Source organism: Fusarium subglutinans (genome assembly GCF_013396075.1).
Source record: "Fusarium subglutinans strain NRRL 66333 chromosome Unknown NRRL66333_c0000016, whole genome shotgun sequence".
NCBI classification, from domain to species: Eukaryota; Fungi; Ascomycota; class Sordariomycetes; order Hypocreales; family Nectriaceae; genus Fusarium; species Fusarium subglutinans.
The window spans coordinates 230,658-253,788 of record NW_023502079.1 but is presented as its reverse complement, the minus strand read 5'-3'; the positions used below and the strand labels follow the sequence as shown (position 1 = coordinate 253,788).

The window sequence follows — 23,131 nt, the reverse complement described above, 5'->3', positions numbered from 1 at the left end:
ACACATACGGAACACTCTCTTCTCCCACGCGTCTGACTGTACTGACTTCGAAGTTTAGTATGTCTGGGTCGAAAGAGCACTTGGAAATGAGTGAGCGGAGAAGTTTCTTTGATCTAGGGTCCGAAAGTGGGAACAGAGTCCCTTGGAGAGAGTCCAATACTTCAAGGACTAGTTGACGAGGTAATACTCCTCTGCATATTGTAAGCAACCTGAGAGTTCTTGTTTGCATGGGCCTTACCTCTTGAGTGAAGAAGACGGACTAGAACAATCTCCAACCTCCCGAGTCACTCTCAACTGCTCCTTCAGAAAGGAGGTGTAGTGATAAACCTCGAGGTAGTTGTTTTTCCTGTCAAAGTGCAGGTGGTTGCGAATATCTGATGTCGCCCTGATGGTGACTCCTAGTCGTTTCTTCAGGTTGACGGCTTTGAGTTCCTTCTTGACCTCCGCAAACAACTCGCTGTTGTTGTAGCTAAGTACATTGTGATTGCCAAGTGGAAACGAGTCTTGTATATATTTACTGAGAGGTACGTCTTCTCTCCAGTGAATACGATAAGTCCCTTTCTCGAGTCTGTCAGAAGAATGGTGGAGGGCTGAGGGATCTATCATTAGAAGTGCCTTCACGCCAAGTAACACCGCATCGACTTGTCTCGTTTCGTCAGGTGTTTGTGAGCTTGTACTTGGGCGAGTCATTCGGCACAGCTCTGATAGAGTCGCATCTGGATTCGACTTCAAGATGGAAACGACCCGGAACAGATCCTCGTGTGTTTCTATTCTTCTTGTGTTCGCAGAAGTTGCGTCCATGTAAGTTGAGACTATCGCTTTGTAGTACGCAAAATATCGCTGAAGCTGAGGGATGCGGCCACCCATACAGCGTTGATGGACACAGGCATGAAGTCGTCGCTCATTACAGGCCTGAGACAGATCCCAAGACCATAAGGCCATCGCTACGTCAAGATATACATCCTGGCTGAGTTCGCTACTAATTCTCGCTGCCATCATACAAGGAAAAGTAAATACGGTGCAGAGTCTTAACATCAGAGGTGAACTTAAGTCGAAACGTCAGAGCGCGGGGACTCGACATTACGGGGACTGGAAGAAAGCCTCATTCGTCGAGAGCCTGATTGCAGATCGAGGCTTGAAAGTCGGCCTCGAATCAATTGTTGCGTAGTGATTGGCCTGATTTGTGATTCTCATGCAGCTACTTATGCATTATTGATGCTTAGCCACCGCCCTTGAAGCTGAGCCCCAAGCACACTTGTCACATCTTACATATGCTGCCACCCTCAACAGCTTGAGGATTGTATTTAGTCGGAAGACTCTTCCATCAATGGCAAGAAATTTAGTTGTACAAAACTTATGCCAAAATGACGACCGTTGAAAGATGGCATGGGCAACTGCCATCCCGCCTTAGAGGCGGCGAGGGAAGTTCAACCCAGGTGGCTACCCAAGAAAGCGCTGATGTTGAATGCCCGGAAGGCCTGAGGCACAAGTTATCAAATTGGCGAACTTCTGTTCCTTTCCGCTCACCTCCAACCATCACATCGAAACCTGCACAACAGGTAGATCCCAAGACACCGCAGTATGAGGAGTCGGATTCCGGCATCGGCATCACCACGCCATCATCTCAAGATCATCAAAATGAGCCGCCTAGCTTGGAACTGCCTGGAACTGAGCTTAGACATTTTGACAGGCCTGTTTCTGACCGACTGAAAGCGCGCTTCTTCGATATCAAAGTCCTGTACACCCAACCACTACTGGACTACATCCTCAAGAGGAAGAAGGACCCAGGAGATATTTCCATGAAGCTGAAATATCTGGGACTCAGCTCACTAAGCGCCCAACTCCATATCGTCATTCAATGCGAAAGAAAGATCGCCAAGCGAGTGAGGAAATTCTTCGCGCAAGGTCATGTTGAAGAAGAGCTTTTGCCCGATTTTCGGGTCTTTGTGTTGGAAAAAGCACTCTTGCGACTGACTGACGAAGACTCGATAGAGGTTCTAACGGACTCTATGCCAGAGAGAACATGGTGTGGAGCGCCCATCAGACTGAGGCGAGGCAATGTGTCTGCCGTGGCGACGTTCGGCGGCATCATCGTGGTTGAAACCGCTCACAAGCGTCTGGTTGGCTTGACGGCTGCCCATTCTCTGAAGAAATTACATGACCCTCTCTCCAGTCAGCTCTCAACAAGTGATACAGAAGTCCCCTTATCTTCCTCATCTTCGGATGCTTCCGAGACCGAAAGCGACTCTGATTGCGATTCCACATTCACGACTGAAAGCTCAATGCAGCATCCTGAGCACCTGGACGACAAGGGACTGAATACCACTGCATCTCAAAATACCTTGGAAATCGGCCACATCCTTTGCAATACATTCAATACACCGATAGCACAGAACTACGACTGGGCTCTCATCGATTTGAGCCTACAAGCGACATTACCCAATAGAGTAGTCTTAGATGGACAGTCCTCGTCAGACTTTGAGGGAAACGACCTTGAACCCATCATTTTTCCAGTTGGGAATCCTTGCGTATCAGTGTCTAGGAAAGTCATGGTACTCAAACAAGGTGCCAAGCGTATTGGAGAGATGTCTCTTGACACTTCGTCTGTGCTGATATCCCCTGGATCATCGTTCGTTGAGGTCTACGATCTTGCCATGGAGCCTGGCTCTTGTAAGTACAAACGAGTACCTCTGTTATAGCAAACTAATTAATGGCCTCCTAGCGCTGAGTTCCGGCGACTCCGGCTCATGGGTAGTTGATGCGAAGACTTCCGTATTATATGGCCATATTGTTTCGACTGATGCCTTTGGAGAGGCTCAAGTGATGCCTATTCGTTCGACTCTTGACAGTATTAGGATACATTTGAATGCCGCACGAGTATTCCTGCCCAATAGTGATGAGATACGACTGTTGCAGGAGGAGTCGAGGGGTCACGTACCAGCCAACCTTGAAGTCTCACCGTTCGCCGAACCGTTCGAAAGGCAGGAAGTTACACAGGCAACTCACCTAGAAGATATGAAGGGAGGCCAATCTGGATCATCCCTGCCTCGTACTGAAGCGTCTGTTGAGTCTTCGTCTAAGCGCGCAGTCTTTCGACAGGATCTTGTTGCACAGAGCCTCGAGATCGCTCGTGAAAGTCCTGACGGGGCTTCTTATCCTTCTATCAGAGAGATCCTTGAATCTGCACTAGAAGAAATATGGACCAAGGTACAGGATCAGCCCGACTCATATATTATGACGAGAGATGAGTTCGCCGTCTTCAACTTTTTCCAGCACCGCTTTGCCGGTGATAAGATGGCAATGACTGCTCGAAAGAGATACTGGCGAGCAGCAGCACTTATGGACTCTTCGGACTCTTCCGACTCTACCAAGGCCGAGAGTGGCGATCTCGCTCAGATCGACGTCATTCGTGAATTGGTTCAGGCCTCATACCGCCGCATCGGTACATATGGCCCAGGTTTCACCAATGTGGCAACCAAATTGTACAAACTTGAAATGACTCTCCGACGGTTGCGAGACGAAGTCGCCGAGGAACAAGAAGAGTTGCCTGTGCACATCCAGCAATCCTACACAAATCATCTCCATTCACTGGTCGAAGATTGGGATTTTGCCATGAAGCGAGTCAACTCTTTACTCGATACCTATCATGAGGAGCGGATAAGTCTTCCAGGAGAGGAGGCTTCTAAGAACGGTGAACTAAAGCCTATAGAGCCGGTCTTAGCTGGCAAAAGGATGGCTATCGAGTTCCTGTTAGACTCAATCCAGTTACAAAAGCCTCAGATTTATGATCAACACCAGTCTGACCTTGAAGAAATTAAGGACAAGGTCGACCATATTGCTGCTCACCTTTTTGCCCACTGGAATGCTGGGTCTCTTTCAGGAGAGAATGATGATTTATGGCGACATTTCCAGAAACTGCTGGAGAAAGAAGGATTTTCGTCTCAAGTCCTAAGCAAAAAGAAAGTTAGTTATGTACAGTACTCGAGGCCGTGAATCAATGCTGACATGGAGCAGGATATCCTCATGGCATATATCAACGACCTTGGATATATTGCCGATACTGCAGCCAACAAACTCTCCCATTCTCGCAACCCACTCGACAAGCCTCTGGAAGATGTCCCCCACAATGAAAAGAAGACAGATGGGGAAAATAAGTTCGATACAAGTATACGAATTGATCTCATTACAACAGAGGACCTTTTTGCTTCACACAATGATGATTCGGTCATTCAACAGATCGAGCGTAGGCTCGCACCAAACGAACCAAACGCTCTACAACAGACCCTATCATCACCAGGTCGGTCAACGAAAGCCTCTCACCTAGCCAAGGACCCATCACCCAACAATTTCTCGTCTCTATCCACATACAGGGGCAAGAATGGAATGCGCGGTCCTGCTCAACCCTCTGGACTTGTGAACCCAGATCAATACGGTAGAGCAATAGCTGATAATGCCCAATGGACGAAGATATCACGCAAACTTGTCAGTGTCGAGGTACTTCAACGAGCGGGTGTGCGATACGAAGCAAGACCAGATTATGTGGCCATACTTGGTGTTTTGTCCAGGGAGGAAGTGGCAAAACTCGTTCGCGACAGTGAAGCGAAAATAACCTCCCGTGCTCCACCTCCGTATCCTGAAGTGACAACTCTTTCCAGACAGTCACTTTTTGAGTTTCCATATTGCGGTAACGAAGATGTACTCGTTGTTCCTGTGTATGAAGTCAATGACGAGGGTAGGCCAGTTGTTCGATACCGTCGTATGGGGACTATCAAGACTCTCCAGAGCGATGTCGCGTGGTATTCCCCACACACCGAGGCTGAAAAGAGGCAAGAAAAGCCTGGAAGTAAACAGAAAGTTTTATACGGAAGCCAATTTAATGGGGATATCATACGCACGAAACGCAACTCTCACCGGGAAAAGGAAGGTCGGGGTGTGCTTCAGCACACCGTAAGGTCGTATGATAAGGGTGGCCGAGGTGGTGTCGTTGGAATCGGCAGTGCTGCAGTAAGCTTGCTCAGCGTGCTATCTGAGGCTGCGTCAGCTATATAGACAGCGGATATGTGCTGTTTACTGTTTTGAGGTTTGGATCTTGGGTAACCGTGTGCAAATAGGGGTATTGGATATAGATACACGAAATGTAGACTTCGAAGCTAAAGAAATTCGAAGCTCATGCCCAGGTCACAAGGTTCTAGGCTGGCTTTACGCAAATATAAAGCGCGTAACTTTCCTCGTTCTTGACTTTATGTACCAACCTGTTCTTGATGTTCATTGCGATATAATATTCCATACGAATGTTATCAGACCTGCTCTTGGCCCCTGAAAGCATGACGCCTGGCGTAAGTCGGAAAGCGTTGGATACCGAACGAGCTCTCCGTCATCCTCCAATACCTCAGGCATAACATACACTCCTTAATCGCTTCTACCGTATTCCAGCTTTCATATAGGACTCGCCGTCGAGTGTTGTGTCTCCATCCATCTCGTATATATCCGCTCTTTGCAGCTCCTCGTGCGCAGGGTAGAAGTAGTATGTATCTTGCAACCTCAATTAGTACTCTCATCACAAGACAAGATTGGAGAAATTACTTACCAGAGTTTCGTTTTCTCTTTATTACCAAGTAAGTAATTCCGATCCCTATCAGCACCGCTCCAGCTATAGCACCAACAACAGCGCCGCCGATGACCGCACCGGAGGGTGAACCCGAATTCGAATCACTCCCTCCATCTGGTCTTGGACTCTCAGAAGCAGAAGGCTGTATAACGCCTGTGGTATTCTCACACTTCTTCCCCGTCTCTTCATCGAATACTCTCACGAGACTTCTTTCCCGAGTGGCATTCGCCTGCCAGAGCGTAAACGTTCCAGCGTCGTGATTGACCATGAGATACGCCGCTGTGAGGAAATATCGCCCGAGGATCGGTGGTTCGTCTTCGATGTCTGTTATGAGAATATCGCGTTTGGAGTTATCGGTAGTTCGTGAGCCGTTGGAGGCGATGTCGACGCTGGGAATCATGTATTGGTTATTTGGGACGCGGATGTTGAGACCAGAGTCGAGATGGAAGGTCAGATCTGCCACAAACCTACTACTGTCAGTACTCAAGCCTAAAATGAAAAAAAAGGTGGCATACTGCTTGTCAATACCTGCTTGAAGGGCGTTCCAGTGCAGCCCACTAGACGAGTAATTCATCCTCAAGCCGCTGATAGACTCAAAATTCTTCACATACGGCGTCGGCGCCTCCAGTAGCAGATGATTCGCCGGATCGATACAACACTGCAGGGTCGTCCCCTTGGGAAAGATGCTGACATTCGTTCCACCGAGATAATTGATCTGGATATCAGTCAAAGTCACCTTCATACCAGTCCAACACCCATCCGAGCCATCGTAATCCCCATACACAAGCGGCGCAGTGTAATTCGCGCCAGTCACTTTCTTCTCGTCATAGCCACCCAGAATCAAAGATCCATCAAGAGGGTCTTTGATCCACATGCGTCCCCAGAATATAGACCATACTCGCGAGCCAATCTTTCCAGCTTTGCGCAAGGTGTTGAGATACGTTGAATTTCTGCCCAGGCCAAGGGGGCTTAGTGTACTGTATGTATCATCCCATTTACTCGTTGGCAAACCAAAGGGAAAGCCGTCGACTTCAGCTGAGCCTTCTAGGTTGAAGGTGTCGATTGCGCCGTTTGCGCTGTTGACGAGGTTGCGAACGCCGTATTGGCCGCCTTTGAAGAAGGTCTCGTTTGGTGCACCACCTGCTTTGACGATATCCCTCGCTCCTTTGAAAGTCGTAGATTTCTCTTCGTTGAATATTCCTCCTCTTCGGGTCTTGCATGATTCATCGTTTGGGATGCCGGAGTCTTTGCAGAATGGTTCGGTGTATATCCAGGTGTTGTTCAGGTCGCTGTCCCTGTTAGTCATAGATAGTGATTAGTAAGTGAGAACGTACGCCCAAGGTAGAAGAACGATATTTTGAGGCGGTGTCCCAACTTTGGCTAGAATTCCTTTCATGAAAGAGTTGGGAACATCTGGAAGGACTTGGACGTCCTGAAGAGGGAGAACCAAGGGCTCTGCGTCGCAAGATGCGAATGCCTCTCTCAGGAAGGCAAGCGTTAACAAGAATCGATACATTTCGAACTGCGGTATTACAAAAGAAAATAAAAATAAAAAGGGAACAATAATTTAGTAAATTATCATGTTCATGAACACGAGCAGAAAGCGCATCTTGTTATTTGTTTGTCGTCCACGAGGACTCAGAGGCTCGTGCCCAACGAAGGTCCAACCAACACCAACACCACGACTTCCCAACCACTTACACAAGCCAAGTCTTCTCAAAGAACATTGCCTTCTCACTATCCCAATGACATCTTTTCCTGGGGCTCGGGCAAGACGAAAGAAACACTTGTACTATGTATAGCATCAAAGCCAGGATTTCCACAAACGGAAATAGTCTCGTTTTAGGCTTCCGGACCACCAACCCCATCGAGTAAGATCCCACCTCACAGGGGTTAGGAGCAAGAAAACATAAGACTTTAGAAGAGGTGCCAAAATAAATCCAGCAAAGAGTCCCCTAAGCTTAGGCTAAGTAACCCAAGCTTTTTTATCACTCACTAACTTTAACTCAATCCGTAAACTGCAACAAAGAAGTCATCTTAACACGTCTTACACCTTTTTTGTTTTTGTTTTTCTTTTCTTTGTCCCTTTCAGCACACCATGTTCCGTCGCCGTGCTTCAAGACGCCTCCCTTCACGCGTCGTGCTAATCGCCGCCTTTCTCACAACCCTCTTTCTATGGCGTCAATTATCGCACCAAAGCGGCGTGGTGTTTGTAAAGAGCTCTTTTGACTGGTCAACCGTGGGGCTTGTTCATCCGCCGGCGGATATCAAGCCTCTACCCGTTGGTCAAGCAAAGCGCATGCCGAAGATTCAAGCTGAGAAGAGGAAGTTTGTAAAGACGGGGGAGAGTGAGAAGAGGAGAGATGCGGTGAGGAGGGAGTTTAGGAGAGGTTGGGAGGCGTATAGGTTGAAGGCTTGGGGGAGAGATGAGTTGATGCCGCTGACGGGACAGGCCAAGGATCCGTTTGGCGGGTGGGCTGCTACGTTGGTTGATGCGCTGGATACTCTTTGGATAATGGGTCTGAAGACGGAATTCAATGAGGCTGCGAGTGCGGCTGCGGCGATAGATTGGGGGAGCACACAAGAGAAAGCAGTCAATCTCTTTGAAACGACAATTCGACACCTCGGCGGTCTCCTCAGCTCGTATGAACTAAGTCGCGAACCAGCATTGTTACAAAAAGCCACAGAACTCGGAGAAATGCTATACATCGCTTTCGACACGCCCAATCGACTCCCTGGGTTCTGGCTTAATTTCGACGATGCTTTAAAGGGCAAACAAGTCGCTGGTATTCACGACCCTTCAGCTTCGCCGAGCTCGTTGGTCATGGAGTTTACAAAGCTCTCACAACTAACCAACGATCCCAAATTCTACGACGCGACAGATCGTGTATCGCGGTTCTTACTCAGGATCCAGAATAGCACTCTTTTACCGGGAATGTGGCCCATGGGTCTTGACTTCCAGAACGAAGCTGCGCACGATAATTCGTTTTCGCTTGGTGCGCTGGCAGATTCTCTTTATGAGTATCTACCAAAGATGCATGCCATGCTCGGTGGTCTGGACGAGAATTACGAAACGATGTATCGCACGGCGGCGGATGTTATCATAAAGCACCTACTCTACAGACCTATGCTGCCGAAACAAGAAGACGTTCTATTTTTAGGTGATGCTAGGGTCGGTGAAAAGGTTGAGTTGACGACAGAGAGCCAACATCTCACCTGTTTCGCAGGAGGGATGTTTGCACTCGCCGGAAAACTCTTCAGTATCGAACAGCACGTCAATATCGGAGAAAGACTCGCAAGAGGGTGTGCTTGGGCGTACAGCGCTTTTCCGACTGGTATAATGCCCGAAATCTTCGACTTAGTAGCCTGTCCGACCCTCTCGCCCTGCGAATGGAACGAATCGCTCTGGAAGCCGCAAAACAACCAGAAACTCCCTCCCGGCTTTCGTCACGCGCGCGATCCGCGATATATTCTCCGGCCTGAAGCTATCGAGAGTGTGTTCATCATGTATCGCCTCACGGCGGATCCGAAGTGGCAGGATATGGCGTGGGATATGTTTCAGGCGATTGTGAAGTATACGAGCACTGAGCTTGCGAATGCGGCTATTGATGATGTTACAAGTACTGAAACGTCAAAGACTGATTCTATGGAGGTGAGTTATTGACTTGATGGGAGTGGGAGGATGTGTGCTAATGACGGTGTAGAGTTTTTGGTTCTCGGAGACGTTGAAGTATTTTTACTTGATCTTCTCGGAGCCGGATTTGATCAGCTTGGATGAGTTTGTGCTGAATACGGAGGCGCATCCTTTTAGACGACTTTTTAGTCGGGGCTAAGGAGAGCGAGGTCAGGATCAAGTCTCTGGGAGTTCATCTTGCTGGTCGAGTTGGAACTCTGGGCGATACGTTGCAACGACCTTCGCGTTGAGTGGACGAGCGTAGCCCGTATTGGATAAGATATGTCTTTCATGGTTATCTTGACGAAATATCAGCATTGATGATGACGTCTTGAAAGAATGCCCTCGCTCTGAGAGGATGTTGAACACAGGAGAAAGTACAGTCCATATCAAGGCCTTCGGTCCCATAGCATGCGTCCCATGACTCAATTCCTTCCTAAAGTTCGAGAGGTCATATTCAAACAAAATGATCTGCATCCGCTGGTATGTATATACTTTCCAAGTTCTTTGGGATACCTTTGTAGTCGAGTTGCAGTGTTCATGAACAGAGGTCACCTCCTCGGCAATGCTGGTGTTTCACCTCTTTGTTCAACACCTCGAAATAGCAACCCAAGGCCATGCCAATAAGGCCTTGACCGGGTCTGATGTATTAGCCAAAGAATTGATACGAATGTGTTCCTTATTGTGAAGATCCCCATTGGCATGGTCATGGGAATCTCGGATTTCCATTCTCGTGGCCTTGAGCAGACATCATAAGTATATAGCTCCCCATGACCACCACTCCCATTCCAACCCATGGATCAAAGATCAAACAAACCTATCAAATTTACTATACACTACTATCAAAATGTTTCCTCCCCTCCTCCTCCTAACCCTCACCCTCAGCGCCCTCGCTAGCCCCCCTCCCTCCCTCAACACAACCAACCTCTCCCAGCACCATCCCTCCCGCATCGCACCACGCTTTATATCAGGTGGTTTCTACGACAAGTGCAAAGACGTGCGCTTCTACCTCGCCAAAGAAGACGACACACATCCCCGCAAGAACAGCTTCACCGGGTACAAGTCTTCACCATGGCTCGTCGCCAAATGTCCCGATAAGAATGGCAAGTATCTCTGTACGTGGCTGGCGCTGAGCAAGTGTTTGCTTAACTCGGAGGGTGAGCTTTATCGTGGCGCAAAGTAAGTATCCTCACTGTTGATTGCTGAAAGGTGTGATGGCTAATGATGGCGGTAGTGGGAATTTTCACGGGTCGTGTACGGCGTGTAAGTTGACGGGAAGTAACTTCAACTGCGGATGCTGGAGTGGTTTGAAGAAGGGCAGGAATGGCTTTGGGAACCCAGTTCATCGAACGAGTATCGATTTGAGTATGTTTTCTGCTCGTGGGTTTGGTGGTTCGTTGCTAACTGGTGTGATAGATGTTGCTGTTGGTGCGGTTGATGGGTATCTGACCTGTCATGGGAATTGGGGAATCCTCGATTATTGCAGTGGAAGACCATCGCATGATCCCTTCCTCGATTCCAAGTGATGAGCTTGTGTGATCACAGCATTTCTTGTTCGTCGCTGGATTGACAGACGTTCGCTGGATTTTTCTCTGTGCTTTTTCTTTCCTCGCATTCGTTCTGTTTTGATGCCTCTTCACATTCGTTTGCATAGCTTCGTTTTTTTCTTCTTCTCGCAATTGTTTTCGTATCGCTTGGTTATTTATTAGACCTGAATAGTTAGTTTTGCTTCTCCTCTTTGTTGTCGCCATCGATTCGTTGATTCAACCAACTCAGGACAACCCTTCAACAGCCATCCCCATTTCTTCAGAAATCCCACACTAACCTCCCAACTCATCTCCTCATGCGCTTCTCCCCAAACGATCAGATAAGCATCATCCAATCCCTGACTGCTCATAAGTCCCAGTATATCAATACACAACTCATCTTCATCAATTACATCACTCGTGTATGCCTTTAGCATGTTATCTCTCAATTGGGGAAACGGCAGTAAATCGACCCAAGGATGATGCTCGATCTCGATTTGTAGCTTTGTTGGCCTCAATGATTCGGGACATGAGGACTTCACCAAGGTACCGTCTGCGAATGAGGGACCTAGCGTGTTCCAGGGCGATATCACATCGTCGCAGCATAATCCCTGGAGTGGAATACCGATGTGGACTGCATTGCTCGACACGGCATTGACGGCGTTGAGACGGATGAGCGAAGGTAGAAGCGCCGGACGATAGTTCTTCAGACTATGTTGCATGTGAACCAGTTGCATGAATGCATATGCAACCGCACGTTCTCTGGCAGTAGTGAGTATGAGGATCCCATTCGTGTGGATTTCTTCGGGGGTGACATTGGCATATTCCTCATTCCGAGCCTTCCGTTTACCTGCTACAGTCAGTTTTACTTCGATGAACAGTACAGTATAGCAAAATACAATATGAGGAGGGGAGTAACTAGGGGACTGACGATAAGCTCTCTGGTTCAGACGGTTCTGCCGTCTCCGTCTATCTCTCGCCTCAGTGATCCCCGTCCAATCATCGTCTGGGTCCTTGAGCTCCGTTAACTGGGGCAGCTGGCCGAGACGTTTCGGAGCCGGCGGTTGAGTAATCTCTGCCATCGGGATTCTTACGTGAAGAGTGCGAGTTTAGACCGGACCCTCAATACTCGCTCGGTCAAGGCTTTATGTACTTGGCTGACGAGGGAATTGTAAACTCCGAGAAGGAAAAAAGAGAAAAAAGAAGGAGGAGTTTATTACTGAGCGGTAGAGATAAAGACTACGTAGACTTTGGGGCTGTTTATTGCTTACAATTGATGTTTTCTCACTGCTTCTGAACTGTTTCGAAGGGTGATGAGTATCAATGATGGGCTCTGATTTGCTACGGAGATAAGTTAGCACTGATGGCGCTAATGCAACCTGCTGACATCAAGACCCGAGCAGAATTTAACTTGAAGTGATGGGGCGCTGATGTCAGACCTTTAATCCAACCCAACCTATACTCGGATCAAGAGAAACACCGTCCGACTCTACCAAGATCAATGACATCTCCATAGTCACTAACACTCTCCATCGAGTCTAGCATCTCCATTGAATCGCCAACTGCCGATGCATCTTCCTCGTGGCAGACCAGACCAGACCCGCCTCAATCTGGAGACGTCACTCCCTTTACGGGCCTTTTCTCTTGCTGGCCCTTAGGGAGCAAGAAAACATGATGCTTTAGAAGAGGATACTAAAATAAATTTAGCAAAAGCAGCCTAAAGTTATACTAAGTTGACCAAGTCTTTTTGTCCCTTACGATCAAGGTCTTGAGTTTTCTTTCTCCCCCTAGCTCGTCCCGTCAATGCGGACTTGGATTAGTGGGCTGACGGCGATGGCTTCCTTTTTGCGTCCAGTCCCAAATGGAAATTTTAACTCCGTTTATATCCATCTCCATTCCATAGCATTGCATCGCTCATACTCCGTAGTTAGATGCTGATAAATTCTCGGGTCTTCGATGACGTTGCGGAGTCCGACCTATTTTTTCTTCCCCTTGCCTTGGATGGTTGTAGAATCTTGGAGGTCAAAGTGATATATATAGCTTGCGCTCACGTAGATGGTCTGATCAATACAATCTTGTTTACTTTTCATCTTCAAAGTAACAAACCAATAACGCAAAATGTCTACCGATTACGAATTCAAGGGCTGGCTTGGCCGTGATCCCAGCTCCGTCCAGGGAAAGATGGAGTGGGATACCTTTGAGCCCAAGAAGTGGGAGGAGAACGACGTCGATATCAAGATCACACACTGCGGTATCTGCGGCTCTGACCTTCACATTCTTCGCTCCGGCTGGGGCGAGACTCCTTTCCCCTGCTGCGTCGGCCACGAAATCGTCGGCAAGGCTGTCCGCGTCGGCTCCAACGTCACTGACATCAAGGTTGGCGACAGAGTCGGTGTAGGCGCCCAGGCCCGCAGCTGTCTCCGCGACGACTGCTCCGAGTGCTCCGCCGGCCGCCTCAACTACTGCCCTAAGATGGTCAGCACCTACGGCTCCGTCTACCCCGACGACATCGGAAAGTCCTACGGCGGATACGCAGACTACAACCGCACCGACTCCCGCTTCGTCGTCAAGATCCCCGAGAGCCTCCCCTCGGAGTACGCTGCGCCCATGCTCTGCGGCGGTGTCACCGTCTACGCTCCCCTCCGTAACAACGGCTGCGGTCCTGGAAAGACCGTTGGTATCGTCGGTGTAGGCGGTCTGGGCCACTTTGGCGTTCTCTTCGCCAAGGCTCTCGGCGCTGATAAGGTCATTGGCATTTCTCGCAAGGCCTCCAAGAAGGAAGAAGTCCTCGCTCTCGGCGCAGACGCTTACATCGCTACTGACGACGATGAGGACTGGGCCAACAAGAACGCCAAGACAATTGATCTCATGGTTTGCACTGTTTCAAGCAGCAAGATGCCCTACAGCGACTACTTCAAGCTTCTGCGCCACGGCGCCGACTTTGTGCAGGTCGGAGCTCCTGACTCTGGTGAACTTCCCCCCATCAATGCATTCAACCTCATCATGGGCCAGTTCAAGCTGAGCGGAAGCTTGATTGGATCGCCTAAGGATATCGAGGAGATGCTGCAGCTTGCTGTTGAGAAGAACGTCAAGCCTTGGGTTGAGAAGAGGCCGATGGAGGATGCGAACCAGGCTGTTGTTGATATGGAGAATGGCAAGGCGCGATACCGATATGTTTTGGTTAACCAGAAGAACATTGATTAAACTAGCGGGATGGGAATGATAGAGATAGACTGTACATACCTTGAGATATGAATCAACAATAGAATAATCTTGAACAAGAATCTTACTGAACTTTGGGGATTGACCGGATAGTGGCATACCCCGCTATTTACATCACGCCCTTCAGCACCATGAATCGGCACTTCACTCACTGAACTACAACAGCCTCAGTTAGTCCAATTGATTCTTATTCTTCATTGTAAATACTCAAATCAACTGCTCATGTCTCATACACCATCATAATGCCCCGCTCAGACGAAGCGCAAGCCTTCTTCCACGCCGTATACTCAGCCGTCCAAGAGATCCCCCATGGCAAAGTCACTACATACGGCCACATCGCCATGCTCGTTGGAACCCGTGCACAACCCTCCCTCACACACCCAAAACCTGAAGTCCCTAACATCCTACAGCTCAAAGACCTCGTCAAGTCGGCGTCTGTCTAAAACACCTCCCCGCCGATCTTTCTCAGCCCTTCAACCACGACAACGTCCCATGGCAAAGAGTCATAAACTCCAAAGGCCAAATATCACCCAGGTTCGTCCATCAATCCCTCACATGCACATCAGATCTGACTCTCTAGATCTCAACCTGGGGGATCTCGCTCACAAGCTGATGCCCTCCAAGCAGAAGGCGTACAAGTCGAGACAAACGCAATGGGTGAACACTCCGTAGACTTCTCCCAATACGGCTGGTTCCCAGACCTACTCCCCTCAGAAGAAAACGATCAAGGCGAATGATTTTAAGGTCTTTGAAACTAGTATTTACCACTATCGTCTTTCGGAAACAAAAAACATCCACGTTTTTTGTTATCCCTATATGTAACTTGTAATGGGAACCCAAATCAATGGGTTCCCCCTCATAAGAATCATCCCATCTTCCGCTTCATTCCTTGAATCAAAGTCCGCCACCCAAAACTCTCCCCCTTTAAATCGAAGGGAGTCAAATTGAAGAGAAGAAAAATTACGCATGTATAAAGACAGACACCCAAAATGACATCTTTATGCATCGAGCCGCTCGTGTATGTGATAAATCCCCCCTTTCTTCACAGGGTAGAAAAAAAACGAAAAAGCAAAAAAAGAATCCTCCAAACTCCTGGCCAGTGCTTGAAAACTTGGTTGGGATGCCCGACGAGAAAAAAAAGATCGCCAGACCGACAATAAAACTCGAGGGGGAATATGGTGAACAACATCAAATCAGAAACATGATGACACATAAAGGCGTTGCAAAAAGAATCCCATCCCAATCAACCCCCCAATGCTGAATGTGTGTCCCGTGATCAAAGACTCCGGAACGGGCCGCTCATAATAAGTCGGCTAGTCACAGCTTCGCCTCCTCTAGAAGCAGTTCAAGCTTCCCTTCTTCTTCTTGCCCTTGTTGATGGCATTCATACGCTCCTCGAGCTGGCGGCGCGCGGCCTCAGCTGCCTGTCGCTTCTTGCGCTCCTCCTCCACAGCTTGGAGACTCCATCTGTTGTCCTGAACAGGCTCGGGGGGAGGACGGTCCTTGAGCTCCTTGACCTCGACCTCTAGCTCACTCGCACGCTTCTTCCAGGCATCACAATCGGCCTTAACTTTATTAGATTGCCTTTCCAGGTCGGTAAGAGCCTCCTCGAGTGTCTGGGTAAGCTGACGCTCCGCATTAAGGTGCTTCTCGATGGTTCGGATACGCGCTTCCTGGTCTTCAGTGATATGAGAGATGTTGATGTTGTCCTTGCTGATGGGACGTCCATTGGTAGGTGAGCTGGGAGCTCCATTGACGGGAGATCCCGCACCGTTTGGTAGAGGGGGGAGAGGGATAGCTGGTGGGGGTGATGGCAGAGAGACGTGAGATGCGCTCTTGCGAATGGTTGAGTTAGAGTTTGACCGCTGGACGCCAGCCGCCACCTCGTCCATCTTAGCCTGCCAAGTGTTAGTCAAGTCCACAAATTATCATGCAGAGACAAGCTTACCTGGAGAGCTGCATAATCTTCCTTCAAGACTTGCAATTCAGCAGTGAGGCGTGCAGTAGCGGCATTGGCCTCGACCAATTGACTGTTGCGCTCAGTCTGCAGGGTGCTCAACCGGTTATTGGTGATTTGAACCTCGTCAAAGTTATTCTGGAGCTGCTCCTCAAGCTCCTCCACAAGTCTGCTGTTCTTCTTGCTTCGGTCATCGAGATCTGTCATCCTCTTCTTGGCGATCTTGATCTGTTCAACCAGAGGACCAGAACCAGCACCTCCATCAAGCATCTCAGCCAAAGCAACCTTGGCATCTTCAAGATCCTTCATGATCTTCTCATTAATAGATGTGAGCTCGTTAACATGTGACTCAATCTCGGCCCGCTTGGCCTGCTCCGAGTCAAGAGCCTTCTTGCTGGCAGCAAGCTCATCGATACGCTCCAATAACTTCTCAGCATCGGCGTCGAGACCAAGAGCCATGGCGGCATGAGAAGCTGCCTTGTTGAGCTCATCGCGAACCTCTGCAAGCTCAGTCTCCAGTCTGTGAGCGCTCTCAGCATGTTCAGACAACAATACTTCAACTTGCTCTTCGTAGCCCTTCTGCTCGGTCGTCTTAAGATCAGCCAGGGCCTTAGCGTGCTCAGCCTTGAGCTCCTCGAGCGATGTCTCGTTACTCTTTGCACCCTCATCATGGGTCGCGATCTGCTCCTGAAGCTTGGCAATAAGCTCTAGCTGACGGGAGTTGTCCTCCTGTAAAGCGTTGTGAGTCTTGTGGAGCTCATCCAACTCGGCGCGAGCAGCAGCATGAGCCTGCTCAAGTTCAGCAACCTTGGTAGCGTTGCTGTTGATGATCGCCTTGTACTCGTCAATCTCGTTGCGAAGGAAGCTGATGAGGTTCTGTTGTCGCTGCTCAGCTTCGCTGTTTGGCTCATCCTTATCGCCATTCTGGGATCGAGCTGCGGAGATTTGAGCATGGTTGGATACAACTCGAGCCTCAAGCTCCTCAATCGTACCCCGCATTTGGGTTTCTGTCGTCGCCATGGAGTCAAGGGCCTCCTTGTGCTTCTGCTCCCATGTGGCAAGCTCGGTCTGGAGCTCGGCAACACGCTGCTCGTGCTTGGAGTCAGCATTGTCGGGCTCCTGGAGACTAGACTTGGCAGCAAGTGCTTGTCGCAGAGACTCAAGCTCAGTTGTGAGTGCTTGCTCACGAGCCATGTGGGCGTTCCTTGTATCAGAAAGCTGTCTTTCGTTCTGCTCAAGCTGGTCTCGTAGTGTTGCCACCATGGACATCTCTACAGGGCTGGCCTTGAGACTGGATCGCTCTCTCGTCAATCCCGAGATAATAGTCATCTTGGTCTCCATCTCCTTCTTCGCTGCTGCGACGTCTGCTTCTAGTTCCTGAATGCGTTCGCTCCTGACGTGCAGTTCGTGGATAGCGGCATTCAAGTTCAGCTCGAAGCTCTGCATGGCCTCGGGCTGATCACCAAAATGCTCAGAGACAATGTTACGGAGTGATGAAAATGAGCGCTGGGCACGGTCGACAACGAGTAGGTTCTGACTTGACTTGCGTCGAATGACAGGAGTGCTGGAACGAGGTGATGTAGCTTCCATAACACGGGCGCGAGATAGGTCAGTCTTGAGCTCCTCAACAATATCGAGGGTCTCGTTATGCTTGAACTCGAGCTGGGCATATCTCTCGGCCAATTCTCTTTCAGCAGCTTCGCGTTCCTGGGCCATCGACTTCAGTCTTTGGAGCTCAGCAGCGATCTCAACGTTGTCGTCCTGAGGCAAATTCTCGGTCGATACGGCTGCAGGCTTCGTGGTAGCAGTTTCATCATCAGACAAGATGTCACCGTTCGATGAAGCGGCAGTGGCAGGAGAATCCATGGCTGAGGATAATTCGGAAGAGAGCGATCGTGTAAAGGATGACCTCGGCCCAGCCTTCAGATCATTTGTTCTAGAGTACGAAAGGAAAGACTCGGGGCGGGTATGGGTTGGTGTGGCCACAGAAATAACCGACTCGCGCTTGGGGTTGACATGGCGGGCCTCATCAACAACATCCTGCATCTCAGCAATCTTACGCATAGCATCCTCGTACTTGGCGTGGAGAGAGTCGTAGTCATGAAGAGTCGACTCGTGCTCCACGCGCAAGTCAATAAGCTCTTGGGTAACGTTCTCAAGCTTGTCAGCAACAAACTTGGATTGAGCTGGGCTTTGAGGAGGGCCCTCTTCGCTTGGCTTCTCAAGACGCAGAAGGTCCTCATCCACTTCCTTGACAGGGCCAATCTTGGTGTGGGGATGATCTTCCTCGTCACCTTCAGGAATTGGGTCCTCCATTTGGCTATGGCGACTAACGTGGGAAAGGTTTCGAGAGTGTTCAGCCATAGCACGACGAGCCGCAACACCGTTGGTTTGCTCAGCATTCTGGTCGGTTCCGTTCTCGGTCCCGGGCTCCTTGCCATCTTGGATTTGGTCGAGCTCGTGGAGAAGCGAGTCAAGCTTACCGAGACTTCTTTGTCGTTCAACAACTTGCTCAAGTCTGTCAATTTCGCGTTGCATCAACTCGGTATCTTGATCCGCCTCAGCAAGACGCTCTTCAAGGGTCGAGATATAGTCTTCACATGACGCTTCATTCTCTCGAACACGGGCAATCTCCTTACGAAGTTCCATGATGATCGTGGCGTTCTTCTCTTCGCCGTTGGTATGTCCATCCAACTTGGCCTCAAGATCGTGGAGGTAACTCTCAGTGTTATTCTCTCGGTCCATGAGCTTCTGGAGACGGCTCTGGAGCTGGGAGTTGATAGTCTCCACGTAAGCGCATTTCGTCTCCTTCTCGAGAAGGTTAGCCTCGGTATTAGAGAGAGTGCCGCGAGTAGAAGAGAGAGACTGCTCGAGAGACTGAATGGTTTTCTCGTATTCCATAACAACTTGCTCAACGGCTTGCGCGAACGAATTCGAACGGTTGAGGCGGTCATCTGCTGTATCGCCTGACTCCTCATGGTGGTCCGCTCCAGATTCATTTTCACGAGCGCGCGCCAACTCAGCAATCAGTCGAGCATGGCGTTGGCTCAAGGCGGTATAGCTCTCTTGAGTGTCCAGTAGTTGGTTCTGGAGCTCAGTCTCGCGCTCGTTTTGACGATCAGATCGATCAGTAATTCCTTGCGCGTTACGTCGAGGGCTGTTGCCGCCATGTTCGGCACTGCGAATTTGTTCACGGAGGAAGGCAACCTCAGCCTTGAGGCGGTCAATCACAGCTGACTTGTCGCCCTCTTCGATCTGCTGAATGCGTGGTTTCGATTGAATGGCTCGAGCTCGTTGGGCATACTGGACGGTATTCAGGGTCTCGCTCAAGTGGAATTCGGCCGGTGTAACACAGGCAATCACATAAGTGATGGCATTACCACCGAGCGAATCTTGTAGCAGTCGGGTAAGTCGAGAGTCGCGGTACGAGACGTGGGAGCCAGGGTTTCTTGACGAAAGCTGGCTGATAACTTTACCGAGGGCGGCAAGACCGGCATTGATAGAGATACCCTCCTTTGCTCGATCGCCCTGAGCTCCAGTGTTCTTCAGTCTTTCACTTCCAGCTAAATCCACAAAGTGAAGTTTGCTGTCGGTTGTCACAGTAACATCCTGGCCCGTCATCGCTTCGAGTGGTACGGAGAAGCGCTTCTCGGCGCCCTGGCCTGACGACTTATTCTTGCGCTGAACAAGGTTAAGTGAGAAAACCGCATGGGATCGCGACGACTTGGCGTTGATAGCCGTGGCATCGGTCTGGCGAATAGAGGAGCCGAAGTTCAGAGCATTCATGAGGTCGTCCACCGAGTTGATGTCGACTTGTCGAAGGCCTGTCAAGATGATGTTTCCCTTTGTGTCTTCGCGAATGGCCACATTGCCGCGCTCGTTCAACGGTGTCGTTTCAGGGACGAGGAGATCGCGAAGCTGTTCGTTGTAAATCTCGACATATGTAGCCTTCAGCGACCACTCGCGGTCACCAAGCGTATTCTGCTGGCTAAATCCCCTTGGGCCTTTGAGATGGGAAAGAGAACTGCGATTCGCTTTGGCTTTGGACTTTGGGGTCTCGGGAGTATCGAGCTTTTCAAAGAGCGCCATGGCAGCTCTAGGAATAACACCTGAGCACTGGTTAGCAAGCGCAGTCGCCGCTTGTTCGCTTCAACGCACCCATCAGTTCTTGGTCATATTGTTCACCTGGGCCTGAAGTACCCATGGTGTATGATTTTCCAGCACCAGACTGGCCATATGCCATCAAGGATACATTGTAGCCTTGAGTGAAAGCACCAATGCAGTCCGACACATAATCCCACACACCCTCCTGTTGTGTATCAGAGCTAAAGACTCGGTCGAAAACAAACAGTTTGCGGCCTTGTGGAGAATCGATTGCCAGGCTGGTATCGGAGGTCGTTTGGACCATAGCTCGTTGAAATCGCTGCGGAATCAGATCGTATCCAGGATCGTTAGGGTTCAACGGCGGTCGTACTCGAACGGCTGACAACGAATAAGCATCAATATCCCAAAAGTTTGGTGGCCACGGTCGACTTACCGACTTTGACCGCCGTCCGACTTTCGTCGTCTGAGGCTCTGCTCCCGCCTCCAGCCTTGCTCGTCATGCTCAACCTGCTGCTGCTTCTAGGATGGGCTCTTGCGATGGCGCTCATGGGCCTTTGAGGGATTCCTCCCGGCGAGGCCGGGGGCGAGGTCGCCATGGCTAAGTTGCGAAAGAAATGCGCGGTGTCTCAGTTATCGTAATCGTCAACGGCGATGGATGTCGCAAAAGCTGTCAAGGCCTCAAAGGGCTTCTTTGTATATTGTCTTCCTCGGAGGGAGAAGAGGTGGTCTTTCAGAACGTCATAGATGATTGCAGCGCCACGAGAGTCGTCGGTTGGTGAGGGGATCACGAAGTGTTCCAGACGGTCTCACGTGCGGCGGTTGACCTTTGGGGGACTCGTAGAAGTTTCAACGAGTGAGCGCGAGGCGGATGTTCGATTGTTTATTCAGACCAGGGGTGTAGGGGGAAAATGTAATTAAACAAGCGACCGCGGACGATCGGGCGACGGAGTTGTCGAGGGCTGGGTCTAGGTCTGGGCTGGCAATTCCTCAATCCAGTTGTGGAGCGAGACGTAAGTCACTAGCGGAGGGGCTTTTATCGGGGTGGAATTGGTAAAAAAGTGAAAGAAAAGAGCGGAGGAGAAGGGAAGAGAGAAGAAAGCGGTGGGAGACGAGGTTGTAGATGATGCAGGCAGAGGCAGAAGAAATAACCTACTTCAATGGGCGGGCCGTTGGCTGTTTGATCACTTTTTCAGTTCAGGAGTAGAAAAAGCAACAGGAAAAAAAGGGACGGGACAGGACAGCCTCAAAGTGGAATCAAGCCCACCAGGGGTAAACTGGACACCTCAGTAGGTAGGTAGGCTCTAGAGTGTCTTCCAGCTTCCTTCAATTCATTTAGGGGATTGTGCCAGTGCCAGCCAACACACACTCAGCGGGATGGAGAGCTGTCAAGTCCGCCCCTGGGGGGCTAGAGGTACATTAGCGCTGGGCCGGCTCGGGCAACGTTGTCAGGTACCTCGCGTCTGATGGACGTGATTGCCTGACCCCTGAATCCTAGGGGAGGGCTAGTGGCTCTTTAGGTTAGCAGATGGTGGAGAGGGCGCCTACTGGTTGGACAGCTTCATTTTAACTGGATCCCTCCCCCGGCGCTGGTAACCTTGTCCGCGCAACCAGGCCCAAGGCCAGTACCTTAGTGGCATGAACCCTCCAAATGGTTTGTCTGCTTGGACCCTTAGCATCAGTGCCATAATCTGAATAATATTTGGTGATAGTGATGGAATAGACTTATTGGAACTTTACGAGACCAATTAAGCTGTGAGAGTCAGTTCTCATTTCTTTAAAAGGTGATATCCGTATCCTGATTCATAAGCAGTATTCCTAAAGAGACTCCATTTGTTCTCGCACTACTGTGTACTTGGCCGATCCCAGCTCGACCCGAGCAACAGGCAACGAATCCTCGTGGATGTTGAGGGTTAAACTGCTTAAGCAGGCCTGATTTAAGATCGTCTTTGCAAGCAACAAAGTCATCCCAAACCAACCACATTGATTAGTCTCTCGGACCAATTCAAATGCCTCTTCTGCCCGAGGCGATCTTTTCTGTTCTTTCTGCTCAGGGGCTGAATCTAATATCCGACATGTCCAAACTAACTTAGCGGCACATCGTCGCGTTTGTTAATGGGCATGGCTAGATGTCATCAAACCAATGCAAGGACGGTAACCGATATACCGGTTTCACGCCAAGCAAGTTTCCATAGAAGAAGAGAAGAATACCGTTAGACACTGACTCAATGGTTAATTCAATGTCCTGTGTCGTCGACAGAGTTTTCAGCGTCCCCTCTTGATGTGTTGTCAACTTGACCCCATATCAGAACTTACCCCCCCTTGCGGTTATGGCGGTCACGCAGCAAAATACATATGCAAGTACCTTGTTAGATAATTATCACGAACATCGACGCGTCTCGTATCACTCTGCAGACAATGCTACACGGAATGCACCAGCAACCGCCCCATGCACACCATCCCGTCTAACAGTTTCGTTGCTTTTGGCGCCCGAGACAACTATCAAGATCCCTCCGATAACTAACTAGCCCATCGCCCATCCATCTCCTTTAACTTTCGTCCCATCTCCTGTTACAGTAAGATCCAGGGTCTCAGACGATCGTCCCCTAAATAATCGGGCAGATTGAAATATAATAACCTGAGACTTTCTCTTCAGCCCTTTACCCATGTCCCGCTGAGCCTAGCCTGGTGCTCACATGGCGCCCCATTTGAAGCGAACCCAGGTCTCTTCTCTTGGTCCATCAGTAACGGAGTATTGAATGGCATCATTTCGCGACGTGAGAAGCAAAATGTGGAAACAGTTACTGTGACCGGCATGGTTTGTGTCCGCGTTTTGAGTCGCATTCAACTGCGGAAGCAAATCGCGGGGGTCAAACACACCACGCCTACGGTATGTTTCAGGTCCAAGCCCCCACTCCTGATCCCAATGAAACCTTGATACTTTGAACCTGTTACTATCATTTCTTCTTTTGAACAATCTTACATGACCTGACAAGTGTCCAACGGTGAGTTATCGAAGCTTGTGAACTGTTGGTCCTTGTTAG

The 23,131-nt window shown here is 49.7% G+C and overlaps 8 protein-coding genes across 8 annotated transcripts; 5 read left to right on the top strand and 3 right to left on the bottom strand.

Moving 5' to 3' along the window:
• Nucleotides 1-1,364: 1,364 nt before the first annotated feature.
• FSUBG_1902 (uncharacterized protein) lies at nt 1,365-5,049 on the top strand (the record flags this gene model as incomplete). Its single annotated transcript, XM_036679618.1, has 3 exons — nt 1,365-2,670; nt 2,723-3,963; nt 4,015-5,049. 3 exons carry the CDS (start codon nt 1,365-1,367, stop codon nt 5,047-5,049), a joined length of 3,582 nt encoding a protein of 1,193 aa, XP_036542545.1.
• Nucleotides 5,050-5,419: 370 nt separating this feature from the next.
• FSUBG_1901 (uncharacterized protein) lies at nt 5,420-7,124 on the bottom strand (the record flags this gene model as incomplete). The annotated part of the gene is made up of 5 exons (XM_036679617.1): nt 5,420-5,532; nt 5,588-5,603; nt 5,643-6,075; nt 6,124-6,903; nt 6,943-7,124. 5 exons carry the CDS (start codon nt 7,122-7,124, stop codon nt 5,420-5,422), a joined length of 1,524 nt encoding a protein of 507 aa, XP_036542544.1.
• A 582-nt stretch (nt 7,125-7,706) lies between these two features.
• FSUBG_1900 (mannosyl-oligosaccharide alpha-1 2-mannosidase 1B) lies at nt 7,707-9,272 on the top strand (the record flags this gene model as incomplete). Its single annotated transcript, XM_036679616.1, has 1 exon — nt 7,707-9,272. The coding sequence occupies one exon, from the start codon at nt 7,707-7,709 to the stop codon at nt 9,270-9,272; it is 1,566 nt and encodes a 521-aa protein (XP_036542543.1).
• Nucleotides 9,273-10,128: 856 nt separating this feature from the next.
• On the top strand, nt 10,129-10,464 carry FSUBG_1899 (NPS19; the record flags this gene model as incomplete). Its single annotated transcript, XM_036679613.1, has 1 exon — nt 10,129-10,464. One exon carries the CDS (start codon nt 10,129-10,131, stop codon nt 10,462-10,464), a length of 336 nt encoding a protein of 111 aa, XP_036542542.1.
• Nucleotides 10,465-10,986: 522 nt separating this feature from the next.
• FSUBG_1898 (uncharacterized protein) lies at nt 10,987-11,889 on the bottom strand (the record flags this gene model as incomplete). Its single annotated transcript, XM_036679612.1, has 1 exon — nt 10,987-11,889. One exon carries the CDS (start codon nt 11,887-11,889, stop codon nt 10,987-10,989), a length of 903 nt encoding a protein of 300 aa, XP_036542541.1.
• A 1,036-nt stretch (nt 11,890-12,925) lies between these two features.
• FSUBG_1897 (alcohol dehydrogenase (NADP+)) lies at nt 12,926-14,011 on the top strand (the record flags this gene model as incomplete). Its single annotated transcript, XM_036679611.1, has 1 exon — nt 12,926-14,011. The coding sequence occupies one exon, from the start codon at nt 12,926-12,928 to the stop codon at nt 14,009-14,011; it is 1,086 nt and encodes a 361-aa protein (XP_036542540.1).
• Nucleotides 14,012-14,271: 260 nt separating this feature from the next.
• On the top strand, nt 14,272-14,766 carry FSUBG_1896 (MGMT family; the record flags this gene model as incomplete). Its single annotated transcript, XM_036679610.1, has 3 exons — nt 14,272-14,451; nt 14,499-14,563; nt 14,610-14,766. The coding sequence occupies 3 exons, from the start codon at nt 14,272-14,274 to the stop codon at nt 14,764-14,766; spliced, it is 402 nt and encodes a 133-aa protein (XP_036542539.1).
• Nucleotides 14,767-15,363: 597 nt separating this feature from the next.
• On the bottom strand, nt 15,364-20,686 carry FSUBG_1895 (kinesin; the record flags this gene model as incomplete). The annotated part of the gene is made up of 4 exons (XM_036679609.1): nt 15,364-15,927; nt 15,978-20,095; nt 20,145-20,468; nt 20,524-20,686. The coding sequence occupies 4 exons, from the start codon at nt 20,684-20,686 to the stop codon at nt 15,364-15,366; spliced, it is 5,169 nt and encodes a 1,722-aa protein (XP_036542538.1).
• Nucleotides 20,687-23,131: the final 2,445 nt, after the last annotated feature.